The 24337-nt window shown below is 41.9% G+C and overlaps 1 protein-coding gene across 1 annotated transcript; it reads right to left on the bottom strand.

Annotated features, from left to right (window-relative positions):
• Positions 1-3983: 3983 nt before the first annotated feature.
• ATP7A (ATPase, Cu++ transporting, alpha polypeptide) lies at positions 3984-22217 on the bottom strand. The gene is made up of 22 exons (XM_009083117.1): positions 22110-22217; positions 19597-20086; positions 17694-18425; positions 15774-15980; positions 14607-14770; positions 13777-13938; positions 13143-13219; positions 12738-12963; positions 12087-12320; positions 11699-11790; positions 11072-11199; positions 10742-10896; positions 10305-10439; positions 9258-9452; positions 8839-9021; positions 8330-8543; positions 7542-7688; positions 6992-7134; positions 6459-6662; positions 5274-5391; positions 4650-4752; positions 3984-4260 (listed from the first exon to the last, which is right to left on the bottom strand). The coding sequence occupies exons 1-22, from the start codon at positions 22215-22217 to the stop codon at positions 3984-3986; spliced, it is 4494 nt and encodes a 1497-aa protein (XP_009081365.1).
• Positions 22218-24337: the final 2120 nt, after the last annotated feature.

Here is a 24337-nt window from a genome sequence, read left to right as displayed (position 1 = left end):
GGAGCCTGGCATCTCTAGGAGAGGAACATGGAGCACTTACATGGTGTTTCCTCCATTCTTTCACATGTGGCACTTCTCTTTGGGACACCTAAGTACACTTCAGCCTGACTGTGCTCAGTAGCACCCAGGGAGAGAACAAGAATCAATGGGTACAAAGCAAAACATGAGAAATTTCATCCTAACACTTTTTCACTCTGAGGTGACTGGCCCCTGGAAAAGCCTGCCCCAGAAGTTGTGGAGATGCTAAACCCTCAGTCCTGAGAAATCAGCTTGAGCTCACCTGCTGTGACTTGTTTTGACTATGTGACCCCCCAACAGCCTCTTCCAGCCTGTGATGCTCTTACATGATGATCATCCCACAATTCTCCAACATTCACCAACACCACTTGCCCCCAGCCCTACAGTTTCATGCAGTGTTTGCTGAAGGCCATGTCTAGTGGAGCTGGAAATGCACATAAACCCCAATCCTCAGCCTTTTGCTGAGCAAGCAGAAAGCACCAGTGCTTCACCTGTTGTGTTTTCCCCTGAGAGCTCTCACTTGGGGAGGATGAAGTGCAATGACAGGTAAATCTGCTCTGGGAACCTCCATCCTGCACGTGTCAGCTCAGCCCCAGCAGGACAATCCATCATCTCCACATCCCCAAAGGGCCACACTTGGCCTCCGAGCTGAAGGCACAGGGAGGCATTTTGCACAGCTGGCAGCACAACCTGCCAAGTCAGCAAAAGACAGATTTCAAGGAGATCACAGAACAGGATTTAAACCAGCCTTTAGCTCTTGTATTTTTATTACATAGCTTATAATTGCCATTGTAATGATGGAGGCACAGACTTAAAAGAACAGGAAGCGTGAAACAACATGTTTCTTGCTGTAAAGAACTGTAACAGCCCTACATGAACATTCCACACCAGCATTCACTGGCTATTCTTCATAGCAAAACTGAGTAAAATAATTTCTCAAGTTCAAAACGTTTTGTTGGAAATCCTAAGCAAAAAAACAAGCAGAGTTTTTAATAAATAAAAAGACTTACTTCCATTGTGTTCTGTCCCAACTTCACATTCATTTTTTTCTATAAAATTTCAAGTGTTTTAAACTCTTAAACAAGTTTATTGCTAAGAGTCAAAGAGCAATTTTTAAAGCCTGGAGAATAGGTACTTTGTTTATTAAATAGAGCACAGGTTTTATAAATAGCTACAGAAAACAATAAAATAGACAAAGGAGCAATACAAGTTTGGTTGTGTGTTTCCAAGTGATATTTTAAATTTCTGAATCCCAACTGTCTCCAACAGGAGTAACCTATTTACATATTAAAACATTTAGCTCCCACATTTTTCCACTTGCACTGTACATTCAAACTAAAAGATGTTTTGGTTCTTTAACATAAAGCACCTTAATTTAATAATTGAATCACTAGACAAACACTCTGGAAGTCACTAACACACCTTTGGGGAGTGTTGGACAGATAATCTCTTTCAGAGACCTGGACCTGAATTCACCACAACCACCTTATCCCCCATTGGTGCTTATGCTAGCACTGGGATGTGCCTCACTTCTGTGCTCTCCCCAGAGTCTGATCCTCTGGCTGTCCCTACAAGCTGCTCTCTCATCCCTCTCAGCCAGCATCTACTGTTCCTGATTCCCAGATAATCACCTCTGCACCTCACTAAAGTATCCTGGTTTGGAAAAGGAGCCTTATTTTGCTGTAAGGGATCAAACACTGGGCGTTACAGAAAGTGAAGAAGCCTGAAAACATCTAGGATTAAAAAAAGCCTAGAAAAACATCTGTCCTGGGAAAAAGCTGGAGATGAAGCCAGCAGTCCCCCTAAGCATCCACTCTACATACAGTCTGGACAAAAGGTTGAAGGCAAAGTGCTCTAAAAATATACTAGGAAATAATTTAACAAGTTCTTTATGCTGCTTTATCTACCAATCAGGAATTTAACCCTGAATTACCTCCCTACCTCCTGCAGTAAGAGCATGATGCCTGTCATTTCCAAGCCATACACACCATAGCCAGCACCTGTAGCAGTGAAATTCCCATGTGGAGCACGTTGGGATCTGCCTTCACTGCGTGACTGAGGCCACCCACTGCACAATCAGACAAAAACATGCACATACTTTGCTTTCACCTGCAGAAATAACATGCCAAGAAAAACAAGAGTGAGGGTGGATAAACAAGAGAAGTGAAATCTTTGGAAACGTTTTCATGATTGTGAACACTAAAACCGATTGTAACACGATCCAACAGCTTTAGGGTAACGATCTGCTTTGTAAGAGCAGCTCTGCTGCTGCAAACTGGAAACATCATCTCCTGGAATGGCTTTGCAGTGGCATATCTCAGCATGGAACACGCTACAGTATTACACACAGCTATAATCTCACTTATAAAAATACTCTATAGTCACATTGAGATATAAGAACCCAAATCCTGCAAAAGAAATATTTTGTTTCTTAAACAAGTGGCAGCAACACATGATGTTGTTGTCCTCACTGCAACACAGCAAGTACATTGAATCACTAACAACACATCCCACAGCACAGCTCTTCTGCCCTCACACACAGCACTTTTCTGGTAGTTCTCAGATAAAATGCAAAAGCTACTTACTCAGGAGTTTTTACATACACAATCCATGCCCTGACATCAGGCTTCAAGTTAAAAAACAGAACATTATAGAGATCTCTATTGTACTTCAAACTGAGCATTTCTCCTCTACAAGCAAAACTGACACTACGTGTTTGCACCATGGACTGTGCTTCATAATGAAACTGAACATTATGGAACGCAGGGATTGCTGCCCACGGCTGCGTCGGCAGCGGGTGTGGAGAGCAAGGTTCAGTGAGTGCCAAACAGGTAACCAGGCTCTGGGCAATGAACACGTTTCTCACTGAGGGTATTCTTAATATTCATGATTTCATGATCAAAAGCTGCAGTTTGATATTGCAGTTCCGTAACAAATGAAGATTGTCTGAATTCACAACTTCCGGATCTGAACAGCCCAAGCAAAGGGGGTTTGGATCAACCCATGGAGTGGATTCTGGACCATTCCTGGAATACAGACACTTATCTTTACAAGCAAAGACTGAGCTGTAAGGATATTAAAGGCAGTGCGTATGACAAACTTTCCTGGTTCATTGAAGGAGTGCCAGTAAATACTGGCAGTGAGCACTAACTACACTGCTGCCTCCCTAAGAGCTTAACATTTTGGCTAATATCACATCACATGGATATTGCATTCGGATGTTGCAGGAGTTTTTTGGCTTAGGAGAGGTTGGGAATGAGCAAACATCCCAACCCAGTCAACCTTCAAGCAGACAGTCTCAGCAGCAGGAGTGTCCAGGGCATGATGTACAGACCTCAGTGTGGCTGTGACCCCAAAGCCTCTCCATTCTCTGCTGCACAGGAATTCAGATCAAGCACTGAGATGATTTGGAGTGTGAAAAGCTGGAACCAGATGCTTATAAAACGAAAAGGCATTTGAGAGGAACCACTTCTGGCAGAAGGCAGGCTGTGGAAACATGAGGGGTCCTGAAGTTCTGGAGTAAGGCACATCTCTTTGCAAACAGAACCCTCAGTATTCTGCAGATGCAGTAACTAACAATTATCAACACAGTACTGACCTTGACTATGCATAAAGTAGCCTGGGAAAGGCTGGGAAAGAAGTTTCCTTAATTGTATTTTGACAATTTGCCAAAATAAATGCTATACTGCAGGCCTCATGGAATGGGAACACAGCCCTGTTTGTGAGCATCAACAGCCCTGCACCAAGGTTTTTGGTAAGTCTAGATGAAAAACAAAAAAGCCCCTGGAAAGTCACTGCAAGAACTACCTCTCTACACTGAAGAAGAAATGCATCTGAAAGACCTCCAGAAGTAGCAGTACATGCACAGGCCTCTACACAGCTGTTTTGGTTGTGTTTTCATTTTGCTTCTTGTTCTTTGTTTGCTTTTTTCCTTCGTGGAAAAGGAAGTGGGAGGAGCAAGTGTTTCACAAGGCTGTGTCATCATCCTCTCCAAAATCCCCCACCAAGAGCGAGTGTTTATCTGGCTCCCCGAGGACGATGCTGTTCACCGAACGCTTGTCTGAGAACAGAGAGTTTATAGAGGCTCTGCTGTAATTGATGAATCGATCCATCAGGCTCAGTTTGGGAGAGCCTGTCCCAGTCTCATCGATTCCAACATGGACACTGATCTCTGATGGACTCTTGTGCCTCATTTGGCCACGTGCCCGGAACTCGAGTTTCTCAGAACTTGGTTTCTGGTACCTGAAGGAAGGAAAAGACAGAAGATAATGAAACCTCTCAGGCTGAAGTGAAGAACACTGAAATATGGAGAGAAACTTGCCTGTGTGCTATGACTGTGCACAAACCAGAGACATCTGTAATTTGATCGCTAAGATTTCTCACAAATACATGAAGGCCACTAAGGACTTTTCCATTCTGAACACACTTCTGATTGTACCATTTCTCTTCACATTAGAAATGACATTTTTAAGCACTACTGTCTGCTAAACACAGACTTGCCTGAACTGCTCTTCAAAAGTCTTGGAAATCTCTCTTTGAAATCTCTCACAGAGAGATCACACTTCTTTTCTGCCACTGAAAGACATGAGCTTCAAATCCAAATGACAAGCCACAAGACTACTGCTACTCACATCTTTAACAGCAAAGAAGAGAGCACAACAGACACCGAAGAGGCAGCCATGGCTGCAGATCCCATCCAGGGCTGCAAAACCAAACCAATGGGCAAGAAAACACCTAGAAAATTAAACCAGCAAGAAGTTCACAGCAGGAACAATGCACTATTTATATATTACCATGCACAATTTCACATGAACTGTCTAGTTTTAGCTGTAATTCAATGTGTTAATAAACAGGATTTTAGTTTTAACAACAAATATTTAATACATAAGGATTTGTGTTCTATCTCAGCTAGAACCTGAGGTGAATACACACCTGGATGTGTCACTTGCACACTCTAAAACATAGAGGTGGCGTGTCCTGATCACTCTACAGTAAACTGCTTGTTCACAGGGTCAGGTTCATTCAATAAACCTTTTTTCTCAAAAGTTATTTTGATGTTCGGAGCATATCCCTAGTAGCCACAGCATGGAAGGAGGACAGGTCACAAATATTCCACTGCAATGTCCCCAGGCAGAGAACTCTGCCCTTACTGACAGAAAGAAAGAAATGGAAACTCTCCCACACAACACCAAATTACTACAACCTCCTACTCACTGAGCCCAACCTAATTAGTGCAGAGAACACTCATCACATACCTGCAGCTATGGGAACTCCAACGAGATTATAAATTAGAGCAAACACAAAGTTGATCCGGATCCTCTTCACAGTTTTCCTCGATAAATCTATGCTTGCTACCACGTCCATCAAGTCATCCTGCAAGTTAAAATGTTTATTGGAGAGGTCAGAGAGAAAAAAAAAAAGTACACAGTGTCATCATACTCCTGTTTTATAGCTAAGTACCACACACCAGACCTAGCAGACTGTGTAGTAAGTATTGTGTAGGCTGCTCTGGTTTGGCAGCACAGCCCATACAATCAGCACTCCAGATGTCATCATAATCCAGGTAATGTACACAACACCTCACAGTACAGCTCTAGACACTGAGCACAATCTGTCAGGGTGTTGTTGACATGTAGGAAGAAGTGATGTAACCCTGGAGGTCCTGTGGTACGTTACAGAAATAAAATTTGTTTGTCAAAGGTCAGGTCACTTTTTCTTCCTTTGCCCACTCAAACTTTCATTACCCCAAACTGTGCAGTACTGAGAAAACTGGAAAGTTCCCTTCATTGAATAATTACCACTTTACTAAACAAACATGATGGAGACAGTCTCTGCTCCAGTTCTCCTGGGTGTGGAGGCTGTGCACCTTAGTAGTGATCTGTATCACTCAAGACATCCTGGGCCTTCTACTGTGTCCAGTTCCAGACCCCTCACTTCAAGAAGGACATTGAGGTACTGGAGGATGTCCAGAGAAGGGCAGAGGATCTGGTGAAAAGTCTGGAGCACAAGTCCTGTGAGGAGGGGCTGAAGGAACTGGGGTTATTTAGCCTGAAGAAGTGGTTCAAGGGAGACCTTATCACTCTCTACAAGTACCCAAAAGGAGGTTGTAGCTAGGTGGGGGTCAGACTCTGCTCCCAGAGAACAAGAGAATATAGTTTTAAGCTGCATCAGGGGAAGCTCAGGTTGGATGTTAGAAAGAATGTCTTCACAGAAAGGGTGATTACACACTGGAACAGGCTGCCCAGGGAGGCGGAGAAGTCACCATCCTTGGAGATGTTTAAGGAGAGACTGGACAAGGCACTTAGTGTGCTGGTCTAGTTGACATGGTGTATTAGGTCACAGGTTGGACTCAATGATCTCACAGCCCTTTTCCAGCCTTAATGGCTCTGTGAGTCTATCCCCTCTTACCAGCTCATTTTAAAGAAGCACTCATTTCTTACCTTAATGAGAACCACATCAGCTGCTTCGATGGCCACATCAGTCCCTGTGCCAATAGCAATTCCCACATTGGCCATGGCAAGGGCCGGGGAGTCGTTGATGCCGTCCCCAACCATGGCCACGCGCTTCCCTTCGTCCTGGAGCTGCTTCACCTTGGCCACTTTGTGGGAGGGAAGAACCTCCGCGAACACTTTGGTGATGCCAACCTGAAGAGGGAGAAAGGACACAACTGTGTTGCAGCTTTTCTAGCAACTATCAAAGCTTCTGCCTGGAATAATCCAACTAGGAGGGGTGAAACCTATGAAACTCATGGGCTAAAGACCAAACTCATCTGATCTGAAACCAGCTCCGAATTCACAGCTAATGCTGCTTCAATTCAAACATGCTTCTTGTGTTCTCTCTTATTCTGGATTTGTTTACATTCTCATCTTCCACAAGAGACCAGATCTATGCCAGCAATACTGACATGGCACAACTGCTTCCTGCAAGTGGGTTGCAATGAGTTTCAAACCCAAGCACATGTGCCCCAGCTTACCTGAGAGGCAATCGATCGTGCTGTTTTGCTGTTGTCACCAGTCATGAGGACAACTTCTAAGCCCATACTCTTCAAAGTGTAGACTGCCAGCTCAGCTTCTGGTTTCACAGTATCAGCAATAGCTATCAAGCCACAGAGCACTCCTGAAAAGCAGAAAGACAGTGTTTGTAATAAAGATCTTTTTTTTTTCCTAAAACAATGAAGTTTTTCTGCACTAAGATCAGTTCCAGAAACAGAAATATTGACAGGAAAAAGCAGAACGAGTTTAAAGCAATACAGCACATCAATTGTCCAACCACAATAAAAATCATTCCCTTTTTCTCCTTTCTTCCCCTTTGGCTCCTTGAAGTCTTTGCATTCTACGATCATACCCAACTTTCCTGTCAGCTAAGAAAGGCAGGAAAAGTTCTTTACCCTATGAAGTGCTGTAAAACTGGTTAATGATCTCTTTTCATTCCATTATTCTACTTATTGGTTTCTATTTATGTTACATTTTATGTGCTATTTCAGTGACAAATCACACTGAATAAAGAAGCAGCATTGGCCTTACCATCCACAGCTGCCAGAACTGCTGTGCGGCCCCTCCGCTCGTGTTCCATCATGGCTTTATCAACCTCATTTCTCACAAGAAGGCCATTTCTAGTCATCCATTCCCGGTTCCCAATGAGAACAGAGTATTTCTGAGAAGTCACAGTAGCTGAAGGAAGAAAATACAATCTTGCCATCACATGGATAACCAGGGAGCTTCCCTTCAGCTAATCCCATCAAGGTTCTCCCAGGAGGCACTGAAATAGCATTTCAGAGAATCCAAACAGAAACACAGTATTCCTCGATACTTCCTGCCCTATCAATCTCTTCACGTGTTCTTGACAAGAGAGACACTGACATTTCTTCAGTTCTGGAGAGCTACCATGTCAGAGGACCAAAACTCACAGGTCAAAAAGGACCAAGACCCTTTCTCAGTACTTCTAATTTCTCTCAAACAGCTGAAAGATCTAACAGTGAGCTAATCTGGAGTGAAAACTACTCAGCTGTGCAAACATGCATAATTTTGCCTAGCAAATGGTAACTTGGGATGAAGCAAAGTAAAACTAGAGAGAGCTGACAGGCAATTCCTACATGATTTTCCATCCTCATATTCAACATGTAACTCCAAATTATATTTGAATCAAGATGTCCTGACTGATGTGTGAGCATAGAAGAAATGACCAACTATTTCATGTGTGCCTTGATGCCAGCTCAGCTCTCCAGGGCAGAAATAAGGGACCTCGCTCTTAAAGATCCTGAGGACAAAAGCAGGAATTCTCCATTTTATTCTCTGAAGTAGAATTGACTTACTTGGCAGTTCAGCATCAATAATCAATACAGGCTGCACTGATTCATCTGTATTTTCCTCAATTTTCACAAGTGTTGCATTTTTAATATTGTTTTCTTCAACCATTCTATTTTTCCTGTAGAGTAATGCTTCAATATTGGTGACCTTACAACTAATGCCACAGCCTGGAACTACTTGAAAATCTGTACATGTCCCAAGGGTTTCCGAGTCCAGTTCCTAGAGAAAAAGGATGGAAATGGAGGAAATTTCAGAATATGTAAAAATAGACTCCATTTACAAAGCTCATAGAACAAAGTGCAGTCAAACAAACAGGAGGAGGGAAATAATCAATCATCAAAACCTCAGTTTGAATACCCAGTGCATCTAACATGGTTTAAGTGATTTATGTGGCTTTCTCAACTGAATACAGTAATTATTTCATATGTATGGATAATCTTGTGTTATTTATAAAGTCCTGCAAGAGAGGTTCTACCATCACACAAACTGCTCCTTTCCTGTGCCAATACTTGACCTTTTTGCAGTATTTAGTTATTGCTGCTCCAAGAGGATGCTCACTGTGACTCTCCGCAGTCCCCACTATTGCCAGCATTTTATGACGTGGCAGTTGGTTACCCTCCACCAGAAACTTGACCTGCATCACTTCCGGAGTGCCATGGGTGATAGTACCTGTCTTGTCAAATACAACCACCTTGACCTGCAGCAAAACAGGAAGACTTTATTCAGTGGACCTGGTTTTAAGGTACAGATGTCTCAGAAAAACACCCACTTGGACCAAACTTACTAACACAGACCGAGGAGATGTCACTTTCTGCCATCCCTGATGTACATGGCATGACCTTGTGGGTCAGGACAGTCTGTGATGTGCTCTGGCAGCAGCAATACGCCACCACCAGCCTGGGAAGTCCCTGTAACATAACCCACATCCCTCACCTTGTGTGCCATCTCCAGGGGCTCTCCCCCCTTGATGAGGATGCCGTTCTGGGCTCCCACCCCAGTCCCAACCATGACAGCCGTGGGGGTGGCTAATCCCAGGGAACAGGGACACGCGATGCACAGCACAGTGATGGAGGCTTGGAAAGCAAAGCGGATTATGACTTCGGCTGCGGAAATGCTCTTATTGTAACCCTGGGGACAGAAGGTGATTTCAGTGAGAGAAGAAACTGAACAATAGAAACTGTATATTTAATTATACATCGCCTTGGATGTTAGAAAAATCTGCTAATCTATAAGATAAAAGTATTAAAAGTAAACCACAGGAAAGTTATGCAAAACTAAGTTTAATGATCAAATGGATGACTAATTAACTGAGTTCTGTTCTGCCTATACCCATGACTGTTTTATACAAAGGACATTTTCCGATACATGGTACCACATGCTGTAACTTTTATGTTGCAATGTAGTAAAAGATACTTTATCAACAATATATACAGTAAAGAAAAAAACCTCCCAGTTATGATGATTGCTCTCCTGGAAACTAATAAATTCTAATCAGAAACAGTCTTGAACCAAGCAACCTGTGATCTAAGCACCCCTAAAGTCCATGTTGGGATCCTGACCTGCCTCTGGCATCTGGAATGAATAGGAATTCCACTGATTCCCAAGATGAATTTACACAGAGCTATGCTAACAGAGCTAGCACAGAATTGGAGCTTGTGACATGAGGGATTTCTTTTTCCCCACAGAGAAGGGATGGATGCTGGGAAATTTTTGATGTTTAGTGTTTACTTTTTAAATGAACTTTTTTTTTAATACTGACTTTCAGGAGTTGATTAATTCCCGTGAATTCTCTTTAAGTATAAATGTAGCAGTGATACAGTGTAAAAATATGCCATATGAAAAACTATAACAGCAATAATAATAATATAATATCTATAGTCAGCAACTGCCTGCAAGGGTAATTCAGAAAGGAACCACTGCAGCCCAACACACTTGTAGGCTATTTATGAAACATTTCAAGAAGGTGTTTAAGGAACTTACCAGAAAGTATTTTTCCACTATTTCAAAATCCACAAACCCAATTATAATCCAGGCAAGAAGGGTAACCACAGAGACAGCCACAATAAAAGGAACGAAGTAGCCACTAAGTTTGTCAGCAAATTGCTGGATGGGAGCCTAGGAAGGAGACACACGTCAGCTCCAGCACCATCATGCTTCCTCTCTCCTACGCCTTCAGATACAGTCACAGCTGCTACTTGCAGCACACTCGGCTTACTACACTTTATAATTACAGATTTACTTAATAAGAGGATGAGACTTGGCACAGTAGACTGTATCAAAGTCCTTATTCAGCAAGATCCTTCATTATGCAGCAGCAATTCAGATCTAAACAGCCTTAACTACTCTTCAAGTGATTTGCCATGCTGATGCCTAAATGAGAAGGCAAAACTCAAATGCTAAATTTGATAGTACTCTACCTTTGAGGTCTGAGCCTCCTCCACAAGTTTAACAATCTGAGAAAGAGTTGTATCAGCTCCGACGTGGGTTGCTGAAATCAGAAGTGATCCGTTCTGGTTGATAGAACCTGCAATAACTGTATTGCCAGGCTTCTTAGTCACAGGCATCGCTTCACCTAAGGAAAGGCAACAACAGGCATGAAGGACCATTTGTCAGCAATATTGTAACACCCACCACGTCCCAGCAAGCAGTTAGAAGAGCAAGAAGAACATCAGCTTCAACGCCCCTTCTTTAGGTTTGTTCAAAGGAAAAGAAGAACATTTTTACACCTGCAGAACACAAATGCTGACCTGTGATGAGAGATTCGTCTACCATAGAGTGTCCTTCAATAACACGACCATCCACTGGGAATTTGCCTCCTGGGACTACTTTGACAATGTCACCTCGTTGAACCAGTTCCACATTGACTTGCTCTTCACTGGAATGATGTACAACGTTTTTAGTAAGAGACTGCAACTGAAGTGACCCAGGCAAAAGGAGCTATCACTATACACCAAGCATAATCTCATTGGTCAGCATTGCTAAAGCATAAAGTTGCCAGAAGAAAGGCCATTTTAAAAAGGACTATGATTATTTTATCATAATTTAATTTCCTTTCCATTTATAAAAAATCCCCTAATTGTCTTATCACAGCAAAAATAACCTGGCCTAGTGAGAGGTGTCCCTGGCCATGGCAGGAGGGGTTGGGACTAGATGATCTTTAAGGTCCATTCCAACCCCTTAACATTCTGTGATTGTATGAAAATTAGCAATAATAATAAACCAAATCAGAGCAGTGTTAATTCTTCTGCATTTTAACTGTCAAATCTGAAGTTATTTGCTTCATAGCTCTATAGAATGGTAACATTGGTCTGTGAGTTAAGCATATTAGCAACAAAAAAGGAACAACAGAAAAAGCAAATGACAAAACAAGATACCTTAAAAGAACGTTATCAGGGCCCAAGGTAACAATAGTAGCTTCAGTAGCTTGTAATGAAATTAGTCTTGCCAGTGCTTCTGAGGTTTTACCCTAGAATAATAATTTTCATGTTTTTCTGACTATGCTATTGAAAAAACAAGCTGGGTAAATGACAACTGTGCATGTTGCAATTTACCCTATTAAGAAAATACTTTCTGCAAACCGACTGATACTAAGTCATTTTGTATTTTTACTAGTTCAGTCACTGAAGATGATTTTACAACACAGAAGGTTAAAAGAAGCTAACAAAGTTTTTTCATGGGATTTTTTTTAAACGTACACAACATTCTGAAATGATTCTTAGTGTCTTGCAACTTGTAGCTATCACGGATTCTTATTTTCCTTACTTTTGCCACGTGCTCCAGCCACCGGCCCAGCGAGATGAACACGAACAGCATCGGAGGTGTGTCAAAGAATGTGACAGGGTTTACTTTTGCTTTCTCAGCCATTGCAACTAGGAGAATAACAAAGGAGTAGAGGAATGCAATGGAGGTTGCCAACACAACTAGCACATCCATGTTGGCAGTTTTGTGCTTCAGTGCTCTGTATGCCTGGATGTAGAAATGCCAACCTCCAAATATCTGCAATGAGAGCAGCACTGAGATGTTACACACACCTGCACTTGTAACACACAGCAGCAGCATTTCCATAAAAGAGGAGACACCCATTTTATTTGTGTTATTTGCCTTCTCAGTCTCTTTCTGAACAAAGTGCCAGCTGTGATCTCTACTCCAGTACTCTCAGGTCATACCCACCAGCTCCTCCCTGTTCCCACCAACTGCCTCAAAGCTGCCTGGGTACAAAACACCTGTACACTGACTGCCCTGCCCATAACAGTCCCCAGCACCTATTATTTTCACAACAGCAGAAGCACATAACAACCTCAAAAGCATTTTGAATCAGCATAAGTATATTCACTTTTCCAGTTTAATCTCTTCGTCACCTTCCATTTTGAGTGCTTAACCCAACCAGCCAGAAGTTGTCATAATTCCACTTACCTGTACAGGGACACAGAGTAAAAACGACAGAAAATTCATAACAGACAATCCTGGCAGGAGCTGGTATTCCAGGACCATGGAGGAGTGAAGGGCCTCCATCTCCTCACTGCTGATGTTGTGATGCACGTGAGCATCCGCAAGCTGACTGTCCATCACCATCATGTAAATCATCAGCCCCATGACAGGGATACAGAAAACAAGGCTCACAACAAAAGACCTTTTCCACCTCAGGTTTAGAAAGAGGAAAAAAAGAAAAAACAACTTGTAGTGCAGTCAAATGCTGGAGAACATTTATGTTAGCAAGTCTGCATAGTTACAAAAAAAAAAAAATCCTAACTTTACTATTGATTAAAAGAGAAGAATCAAAGTTGTTTATAGAATCTAAGTATGTTCAGGAATACTTACTGCCTAATTTCCTGTTTGTGATCTAGATGACTAGCAGATCTATCCTTTTTGACCAAGGAAGTAGTGAAACCTAAATCCTAAGGAGAAAAACATAATAATGAAAAAAAAAGAACAGTGATTTTTTTAAACACACTTTGTGCTCACCCATTGCCACTTGCCTTTGATTTTATTCACATTTCTGATATGATTGCTACTGCTGTTTAGTTATCTTGTAAAGAGAGAAAATCAACCTTTCTAGAATATTAAAAAGCTGTTCTAAAAAGTGGCTTTCCAAAATGGTTTTTCCTGAAGCACAGGAGCAGAGAAATTGAAAGAGAAGGCTGAGAAACTTATTTTACCTCTCACCTGCTACAGTACTTATCTTTTTAAAATAAATGTGCTTTATTTTTCTACAAACCTATAGCTAGTATCTCCAACTCCACCACCACCACAGCCTGGCTCTCATAGTATTTCCATTTAAAAACTTAAGCAAAGTCATAACAGAGCATAATTTTTGAGCCAAAACACACATATTAGCTGCCCTAAGAAGGAAGTGGATGGAAGAAAAGAAGTAATTTTTTTCCTTTAACAGCCTCCCTTTAGTTTCTGGGGTGTGTAACTCTTCAAAGGACACCGGATATTTTCTGAGTCTCACCTTTATCACTTGTATAACATCTCGAGGACCAATAGCCTCAGGGTCATATTTGATATGTGCTTTGTTGGTTGCAAGAGCAACTGAGCAGTATAAAACGCCATTAGTCTTCATGAGGGTGGATTCTATCTTGTGCACACAAGATGCACATGTCATCCCTCTCACCTGTAAAATAGAGGTTCCTAGTAAATGCAGGTTAAAACCCCTGCAGGTTACCTGGCAAATGCACCTTAAAAAGTAAGAGAAGAAAAAGTGCTTATGACTGTCCTGCATTATTCACTGCTTTATTCTGGGGTTTGAAGGGGTGAGATGGAGCTCTCTAGTTAGGATGTGAGCACTACAGAATCACAGGATGGTTTGGGTTGGAAGGGACCATAAATGACCGTTTGGTTGCAAGCTCCTGCCATGGGCATGGATGCCTCCCACAACATCATGCTGCTCAGAGGCCCATCCAAGCTTCTTGGAGGAAGCACAGCATAGAGACAAGGTTATTAAACTCTCCTAAAGCTCTGTTGGCTCTTCAAGCTCAGAGCTGGGGTACACTGAGCTAGACTCTGCTTCAAAAAGAAATAAAATAAATTCTTGCACTAGGGAGAGCAATCAGAAAATCACAGGAATATTTCTCTGACTTCAATATAGTAGCAGTGAGGCAGCACAGTTTGCAGGACAAGGTATAATTTGTGATACATACCTGATGTATTTTCATACTTCATTTTTTGTACATTAAAGCCCCATTATATGTTTAAACTTCAGTAAGTGGATGCTTACACAAGTACATCCAATAGATAAAAGTAATAAAAGATGAGGGTGACTGGTTTTAATTACTAGCTTACAACAAGTTCCAGAATTCTGTCTCCTTCACCACAGTTTTCCATCACGGTGGCTCCAAATCCCAACTCCCGTATGAGCTCTGCAATGGCTGAAGGGTGTATCACAGCAGGATTATACCTCACTTCTGCTTTTCCTGCCATGAGGGCAACAAGTATTGAATGTATTCCTAAAAAAACCAAAGTATGTGAGTGGCAGATGATGTTTAAGAAAAACCCTGTGTTCATGGTAACATGAGGGCACAACCCATTTATTGAAATTGGGAAAGCTCCCCATATTGCATGTAAAGAGAAGCATCACCATTTTTGGAAGCTACACCAACAACACAACAGCACCTAAGTGCAGGTGTGACAGATGAAAGCATTACTCCACCTGAGTAGCATGTTTTTTACAGCCTAATTACAAACATTCTGTCTATGCTACATGAAAAGATGATCTATTTTTACTTAAAAGAAGTTCTTCTAAAACTGAGTGCTGCATAATTTTCTGACCTGCATTTACCAGTCTGGAGTGCTTTTCTTCAAGGGAGAACCTGTATGAGGTGGGGCAGATCTAACAAAGTGCAATCCTACTGCACACTGAAAGGATTTAGATTAATCCATTTTCTAGGATGAAAAAAGTTAAAATACAGGTTAACCTCAAACACCTTCACCTTCATTACAATAACTAAACACAGTCTACATGAATGACTCTCTGTTACATCATGGTCGTGCAGCTCTTTGTCCCTGCAAATACAATCATCACACTGACAGCAGATAGATGTAGCTGCCCTGACTCGCAGAGCTAAAATTAACTTGTGTCTCTTTAATCTCCACTAATACTCTAATAGTCCCTTCCTAACATACAACACATACACTTCTGCCTTTCAGGTGCACATCTGGGCACCTCCCTGCAGTAGGAAAGATTTGTGTTACTTTCAAAAGGATCCATATTTGATGCCTGTATTCTCTGGAGCACTCTGGCTCTTCTTTTTGGAAAGGAAGACTTTAGCCAACATGTCCATAAAGCAGTAAGAACAACCCTGATCCCTTCCTATGAACAGGCCCAGGGAACACCCCTGCAATGCTCCTTCTCCTGACAACACACCCATTAAAAACACTGTACAAAACCCAAATGGATTCTCCAAAACAAATACGTAGAATCGTAACAGATCACACTGACACATATCTTACCATCTTCTCTTCTCAAATTCCTCTCAATGTTGGCTACACACGAAGCACACGTCATTCCTGTGACTTGGACATAGCACTTGGAGATGGTCTTTGTCTCCTGCCTAGCAAGGTGGGCTGGTGGCACTTTGGAGGGCAACTCAGGTTTCTGTGAGTCCAGCTGCATCTCAGGTGAGGGCTGAGCTTTGGCCAGAGGTAGTTCTGCCTTCGCTGGAAAGGAGATTGAAGTTTGTGACATATGAACAGTCACTGCAACGAGGTATGAGCCAGTGTTACACCAGCCCCAAAGACAGGCTGCTGCACACCTAGACTAACACTAGTAATTGTACATGCCTTGCCACTCAGATCCATCCACCTGTCCAGCAATTAAGAGTCAGCAAGAGAAAACAAGTAAAAGGGTTGGATCAGTGATAAACTTACTGTTTTGTTACTCTTTTCCCTTTTGCCTTTCCTCATTGTCTTTGCTCTGTTGGATGGTCTTTGCCCTCTTCTGCAGGCTGTAAGCTAAACATCTGCATTGCAACCTTAGTTTTTACACACAATTTTATTGACTTTACCTGGAGCATAAAGCTGAATTTGTAAGCAAGTGCACATTTCATAAGCAAAGTCAATGTTTTTGATCTTAGAGAACAGCTCACAAACTACAGACATGTGCTTCTTACAGCAGTTCAGGGGATGCTGTGTTTGTGAAGGAGCAGGGTGAAAGGAATTGGGAGCATGTGAACACTTCTTCAGTTATTGCCACAAAATAGCTCATGTACTGTATTTATCAATATTTAATCTTACTGAAGTGAGAAGCAGAGCTTCCCTGTCCCCTCAGGAATCCTCTCTTCCTATTAATATTTGCCTGTATTCTCCACACAGGACTTGTGCATTCTGCTGTCTAGGCATCAGCTCCCACTGCAATAGCTTTTAGTGTACCAGTCGTCACAGTAAACATCTGTACTGGTTTTGCTGGGACACGATTAATTTTCTTCACAGTAGCTCACTGGGTGCCACGTTGGACCCGTGAGCTGTGTTGGGAACACACAAATGTTTCGGTGCCTGCTGCACAGTGCTGACACAGGAGTGCTCTGTTCCTGCCAGACAGGAGCCTGGAGGTGTACAAGGAGTTGGGAGGGGACACAGCTGACCCCACCTGACCCAAGAGATATTCCAGACCATATGGCATCATGCTGAGCATAAAGCTGGGAGGAGGAAAAGGGGATGTTTGGAGTGATGGCACTGTCACACGTGAGGGAGTCCTGCTCTCCTGTAGATAAACATCTGCCCATCCATGGGAAGTAAGGAATTAATTCCTTGCTTTGCTTGCATGGACACTTTTGCTTTACCTGCTAAATTGATTTTTATCTCAATCCACAAATTTTCTGTTCTTTTTTTACCCTTCTCTTCCCCATCCCCTATAGGGCAGTGAGCAAATGGCTGGGTGGTGCTGAGCTGCCTACCAGGGCTCTCACAGAGCAGCATCATTTTAACATCCTCAGTGATGTCCACACTCTTCAGATTCCAGTCACTCCCCAGTCATAGCCAAGCCTGGTTAAATCTCCCCTCACTAGTTCACAGGACCCAAGTAATTGCTACTTCACTATTAAATAAATCTCACCACAGCAATCCATAACATCCTTCACAGTTAGCAAAGTTCCCAGTCTATATTCATGCCACAAATATGATAGAGTAGCAAACAGGAGCAGCATTTGCACATCAGTATTTATCTGACACATTTCTATTTTCAGATATCTCAATCATTTTAATTAATCTGATGTATTAAAGACTGTGCATATACCTTTAATCATGTCACTGGCAGTGAAGATATAAAGCTTCACTTGGCAAGCAGAAAGTGTTATGTCAGCTGCTAAATTTTATCTTGGATGCTACCAAATGCTAAACAAAACCTCATAATTTTAAGGTTTACTATGTCATTACCTGGTAAAGATGCATCAAACCCCATATCCTCTATTGAGGATATCAAGTCTTCTGGGCTCGTTTGCAGAGGGTCATATTCTATAGTCCCATTTCGATTTGTGAGAGAGACATGAACAGATTTCACACCTGCCTTTTGGGATATGACTCCCTCGATGGACTGCACACAAGAGTTGCAAGTCATCCCCTCAATATTTATCACAGCCACTTGAATGAGTGGCCAGCTGGCATCCTTCAAAGCTGGGAGAGGAGACTTCAGTGGAGACAATGTGGGGAAAAGTGCTACATTTCCATACTCCTCAGGCAGGCTGACTCTAAATGTCTCAGGAGACACAGCCTCTATGGCCTTCCTCAGCATGTCTGTGCTAATTAGGTTTGGGTTATAGTTTATAACAGCAGATTTCTTCTCCAATGAAACAACAACACTTATCACTGCTGGGAGTGCTGATATGGTGCGCTGGATGTTGAGGACACACGATGTGCAGTGCATACCATCAACTCTGAACACAACTGTCCTTGCACCAGTCGCACTGGAGTTTTCTCTCAGTGCTGTCTCAGAGCTTTGGGGCTGAGTGCTCCTCAGCCTCTCTGGGTCAATCGTGCTCAGCTTCAGGGGTCTAGGCTGCTTCTTGAAGGATGCTGTGAAACCTGCTGCTTCAATCTGATGTTTTATTTCTTCTGCTGAAATGAGGTGAGGCTGGTAGACAACAACAGCTTCCCGATTGTCCAGGGATACTGAAAATGAATCAATAATTGTGGATTACTGCCCTATGCATAATGAGCAGATTACCCTGAGAGCAACAGATCTTGTCAGAGCTTTCCAAGAACACTTTAAATGGTCAGGAATGTAACCACAACAGAAGGAAGAAATAACTGGCTTGGTAAACATCAAACAACTTGGTTCTTTAACAATTTTTTGTCTACTGTTACAACAATTGAAGGAGTAATGGCCATAAACTAAAACATAAGAAGTTCCACCTCAAGACAAGGAAACACTTCTTCCCACTGAACAGGAACAGGCACCCAGGCACTGGAACAGGTACCCAGGGGGGCATGGAGTCTCTCTTGGAGACATTTGGTAAACATCAAACAACTTGGTTCTTTAACAATTTTTTGTCTACTGTTACAACAATTGAAGGAGTAATGGCCATAAACTAAAACATAAGAAGTTCCACCTCAAGACAAGGAAACACTTCTTCCCACTGAACAGGAACAGGCACCCAGGCACTGGAACAGGTACCCAGGGGGGCATGGAGTCTCTCTCTCTCTGGCGACATTCCAAACCCACCTGGACGTGTTCCTGTGTCACCTGCCTTGGCAGAGGGGTTGGACTTGATCTCCAGAGGTCCCTTCCAATCCTAACTATTCAGTGATTCTGTGCTTTTCGACTCCTCTTTTCCTCAATTTTTTGCTCTTTCCCCAGTGATGCCATTTGTGGCAGTCCTATTTCTTACTGAATGTATCCTTTTATAAGGTTCTGTGGCAATACATTGACACCAAAGCTATTTGTATAAACAATTTCACCTTTCCTTTTACACAAAAACACATCTATGCCAATATTAGTTTTTAAATGAACAGAAAATATAAACTACTATTAATTTCAGTATAAAAACCCCCATCTGATATTAGAGACAACTAGTGATAAAATTATTAAACACAACTAGCCCAGGCTCTCTACCAAATACAAATCAACCACTGTCACACATGTAACAGCAACAGCCTCACCACAATTTGTGCCAATTTCTTCACTTCCAGTCCAAATTAAACACCTAACTCAACACCTGGTACCACAAAGAGTCACTGTCACACTGAGTTATCTCACCTAAACCCAAGACACCTCCAGTAATACTATCAGACAACAGCAGGACCAACTTCAATTTACATCAAAATACACCAAGGTTTTTACCTTTAATCCTCTGAATTCCTTGCAATTTGCCAAGCTTCCCCTCGATGGTGCTGGTGCAGGAGTGACAGGTCATCCCATCAACTTTCAGGCGCAGCCCAACACTACTCGGTTGAGACCAGTTGGAATCTTCCCAAGTTCCAGGTATTACCTCTGCTGTAGAGATATTTAAATCTACCCCTGGGACCATGTGGACAATCTGCTTGCCATTTACGATGGAAGAAATGAAGGTCACCACTGCAGATTTTTGGTCAGAGGACACTTTCACATCCACAATCCCTTTGTTCTTCAGCAGAGTGCTACAAATCTGCTTGGGTGTTAGGGCTGACTGGGTAGGAATAGTAAGAAAAATAGTGTCAGGTAAAACAGGTTGTGGGTTTGAATCAGCTAATGTGGCATCAAATCCCATGTCATAGATGGCTTCCTGCAGCGTCGCTGGAGTCTGCAGCTTGGAGTCATAGATGACAACTGCATTCTTGTCCTCTAGAGAGACCTTGCAGGGGAAAACCAAAACAATTTAGCAAACTACAACACCAAGAGCTGAGAACTAATACTGCACAAGACTAGAAGTAGGTTTTACTCACATAAATTAGTAAGACTTGTCCAGTATGACTATATCCCTCACTACTAACCTTGAAGAGTAAAGCCATACCCGTAGCCACCACAGAGAACAGCTCTTCTGCTCAGCAATACTGCTGAAAAGAACAGATCCCACCCCTCACTCCCAATTTCAGAAACCTTTACAAGACTGTCTGGCCAGTTTTACTTACAACATCCAGACAGCACTGATGCATTTAATGGAACTACCAGAACCAAATTCTCTCGAATTATGATGATTAACCCAATTCAATCCCTAAAGCAAAACAGCCCACAGAAAAAATTCCAATCAGTTAGTAATAATTCTAATGCAGTTAGTTGTAATTACCCTCAGGCTACAAGGATGGAAGAAAACACTCTTGAATAAACGCACAGCTTTAAGCAGCAGTGAAAGTAGCCGGATATTTCCAGGCATGGGAGGCACAGGCAGGTAATTGCTGGGAGCAATATCCTGCATCAGACTTCACAGGACAAAATTCAGTTTCAAAACCTGATACATGACAAACATTAAAGAAGGTGTTTTTCCTCCCTCTGTACGTTTTGGTGATTCAGAGACATCCTGATTTGGTACTAACCTTTCGCATCAGACAGTACAAATATCCTCAATTTAATTTGCTCCCAACGGATGATACATCAAACACAATAACTGCAGTTTCCACAAGGAAAAGCAGATGCCTGCCAGAGGCCCAACACATTATCATTGAATTCTATCTTTCCTCTGGGCAAAGGTACAACCTAAGACCATAGTCATGATTAAATCACATCAGTTAAATCAGTTTAAGAACTGCCTTTCCTCATTTTTGTCCCAATTATGGGCCTTAGCAGATTTGCAACATGGACATTTATTGGTTTCATTGCATTTGGAGGCAAAATAACTTAAAAGCAGCAGTTTGATTGTATTAGCCACCTAACATTCATGTCCCTTGCTGACCCAACTCATAATCATGAAATAAAACCCTGCTTTACTGCTTTCAGAGAATTTTTGCTATCAGCTGATTCGGCTAAACTGAAGCTCTGATGCACTAAAGAGGATAATTACTAAGTATGACCTCTCAAAGTTTCTTATAGTCCTGTTCTGCTCAGACTAAGTTTTTGTAATATATTTTTTGAAATAGTATTGGGCTTTGGGATAAGGTTAAAAAGACCCTTAAAACCTAAATACCAAACTCTTAATGCTGTCTCTTTATAAACCTGTTTCATTCCTTACGTAGAAGACACTACGGAGTGCACATGGTCTTCAATCAAGTTGGAATATGAATCTCTCCTAAGTCATCTGTACATTCTCAGAAATTAGCTGAGAAACCACAAAGCCGATGAGATTACATCTTTTGCTGAATAAGGGAGAAGTAGAGGATTCAGAAATTTGGGGGTATCATTTTACAGGGTGCTTTTAGCCTTCATCTGTCTCCACACTCGCAGACACGCAGTGATTTATCTGATCAAACCATGCAGAGGTCTGTTCCCAAGTGCTCCCAGGTTCTGGTGTCAGAGCACAGCCTCAGCTCACATTAAAGTTCCATTACAGTTGTAGGAAGACGAAAAAGTATGTCTTGTAAACATTGCTGCTCCTCACCGAAATTTCTGTGTGCATAAGTGAGCACCTACTCCAGGCAAAAGGAACCTGTACTAACTAGTGCATCACTTGCCTCTGGAGGGAATGGTGTACCACAGTGAGCCAGTCAAAACCAGTTACAGGCAATGACCACATATCTCCAAAACTGTAAAGTACAAAATTGATTAAGAGCAACAGAGAATGATTTAACCACTACAGTAAAGTAAGCACTTGTTTTAGTTTTATACACCTGAAATACACTAATGCACCTCCAACATCAGCTTCCCATGAAATCTTGGTGTGTAATTTCTCATGGTTTCTCATATAAGGACAAAGCTTTGTAAGAAGCAGTGATAGTGTTACTTACTTTGATGTTATGGATGCCATTCATCTTCCCAACATGCTGTTCAATCGTCTGAACACAGGAATTGCATGTCATCCCCAACACGCCGATGACCACGGATTTTGCCTCCATTGTGAGTTTCTACTCGGATCTTCTCATTGCTGTTGGACAAAAATAGATATTTGTCCTTAAATCATTTCACAAAGCTTGACACGAAAACAGGGAGGCAGAGGAAGGTCTCCCTGCCTGTGGCAGGGGGTTGAAAGAAGATGAGCTTTAAGGTCCCTTCCTACTCAGACCAGTCTGTGAGTCCATGATTGAACAGATGACACATGCAGTCACATGTAACTCTAGCAGATGTCAGAATCTGAGCAGAGCTGAACAGGAAGGAGAACTTTAGGTATTTATTTCTATGAATTTTTGCAAAGGGAAAGCATTCAGACACCTATTGTTTGATTTGTGATAGAACTGAGATACTTTAATTGCACACAGCAAGCTGTGATTCACAGGTGTGTGAGAGTAAATTATAGGGAGAAGCAACAGAGGGACACCAACTCTTGGAATGCTGAACAAGAGGCATGTCAGCCACAGAGGCACAGGTGATGACTGTGTTTTTCCACATTTCTCTCTCAGGTATTACCCTACATTTGCAAAAACAAGTGATGCTGATATTAGTCCTAGGAAGCAAATCAAGCTTTTTCCACATCTCATTCAGAAAAGTATAATTTCTGCTCCTCTGAAGAGTATCACTATTATTTTTGCTCATACAAACAACCCCAGTGAATTACTAAATGAAACTAATTTGTAGAAATAACAAAGGACTTCTTTTGTCCAATGCATAAGCTGTTAAGTGACAGAGAGGGAAAGACGGCAAAAGGAAAGAGGGCAAAAGAAGTGATTTCCAGATTTTTCCTTAATATTTTGAAAATTTGCTTCACATTTTCCAATGACAGAGAGGTTAGTGACCAGGAAAATGATCACAGTTAACTGCTTAATGTCTGGCTGCAGTGGAAGCAAAAGCAGTATTCTATGACTAATTGAACAGATGAACTCAAGCACTTGCTTAACTTGTTTTTTTTTACCCTGAGGACTTAGCTTGGAAAACTAAATTATACTAACAATGTTTAGTAAAATTAATTTTCTTGCTCTTTGGTGACATTTCCAGACTGATTCCTGTTACAGGAGGTCTGAAAGTTTCTGGTTTCACTTTGAGACATGCTGTAAGTCATGCAAAAATATAAGGAAGTTTCATCATAGAAACAGGTTTACCTCCCTTTTACTGCTGCTGAGGGTGGCCAAGAAAACAGCAGTAACGTCTACATTGCCTGTACCAACCCAGTGCTGCTGCCTGAGAAGATAACAGTGACAGTAAGTTACTGTTACCAGAGAAAGCATCATATCGTGTGCTATAGTCAGTAGAAACAGTAACAATTCAGCAGTAACTCATCAGAAACAGTAACTCATCCCTGCTAAGAACTGAAATAGGACAACTCTACCTGAAGAGTTATTACAGACCTCACTTCTTGCCTGCTCCTACAAGATCTGAGTGATTAGAAATGCATGCAAATATTTATATGTAAATATTCACACATTACACAAATGTGGAACTCTCACCTGACACACAAGAATTACCAATCAGCAGAACAGTGTATTTTAACCAAAATTCACACAGCAGGTCCTTTCTCAGGCTCATCTGCACACTCAGATGTACAAGATGATTTAAAAAACACTCTAAGTTACCTTACCTGTTTTCATGTCATCATGTTGAAATGTGATCCTCACTATTAACTCAGCTTTTCCCTAAGGAATGTTCAGTCCACACAGAGCAAACAAAGACATCATTGTAACTCCACAGTCAGGGAGCAACAAATATTACCACAAGGCTGAAGTACAAAAAAAGCTGCAAGAAGTACTTGACTTACAGGGCGTTTTGTGAGCGCAAGAGACACATGCAACTCACTAACATAAGACACATCAGCCCATCAAAGTGAAGCATTCTGTCCTCTAGTAAGGTTTGGATAGACAGGAATTTAAAAGCACTTTGGTTACGTGATCAAGTTGAACTGCCCTGACAACTGCACTATTACTGTATTTTTGAAAAAAAAAAAAGTAAGGAAATACTTTGGCTGTGAGCTGCTTTCTAAATTAAGCAAAGGCTGCAAGATGCTGCCTTGGATGAGAGTTGGGGCACAACTGTAAGCCAGTCTGAGAAAACCTGCTGAGCTCCTGTCTGTCATGTCTACTCTCTGGTT

The sequence above is a fragment of the Acanthisitta chloris genome, unplaced genomic scaffold (assembly GCF_000695815.1).
Source record: "Acanthisitta chloris isolate BGI_N310 unplaced genomic scaffold, ASM69581v1 scaffold28889, whole genome shotgun sequence".
Classification (NCBI taxonomy): Eukaryota; Metazoa; Chordata; class Aves; order Passeriformes; family Acanthisittidae; genus Acanthisitta; species Acanthisitta chloris.
Note: the sequence above shows the minus strand (reverse complement) of the source record. Positions and strands in the feature narration are given on the sequence as shown.

Excerpts from the sequence above, each read along its gene's own strand:
- ATP7A (XM_009083117.1), bottom strand. The coding sequence starts at position 22,217 with ATGGAGGCAAAATCCGTGGTCATCGGCGTGTTGGGGATGACATGCAAT. Across the intron at positions 11,200-11,698 it reads CCTGATAACGTTCTTTTAAG|TGAAGAGCAAGTCAATGTGG; the intron begins GTATCTTGTTTT and ends ACATCATTCCAG. Across the intron at positions 9,453-10,304 it reads TAGTGGAAAAATACTTTCTG|GGTTACAATAAGAGCATTTC; the intron begins GTAAGTTCCTTA and ends TTCTGTCCCCAG.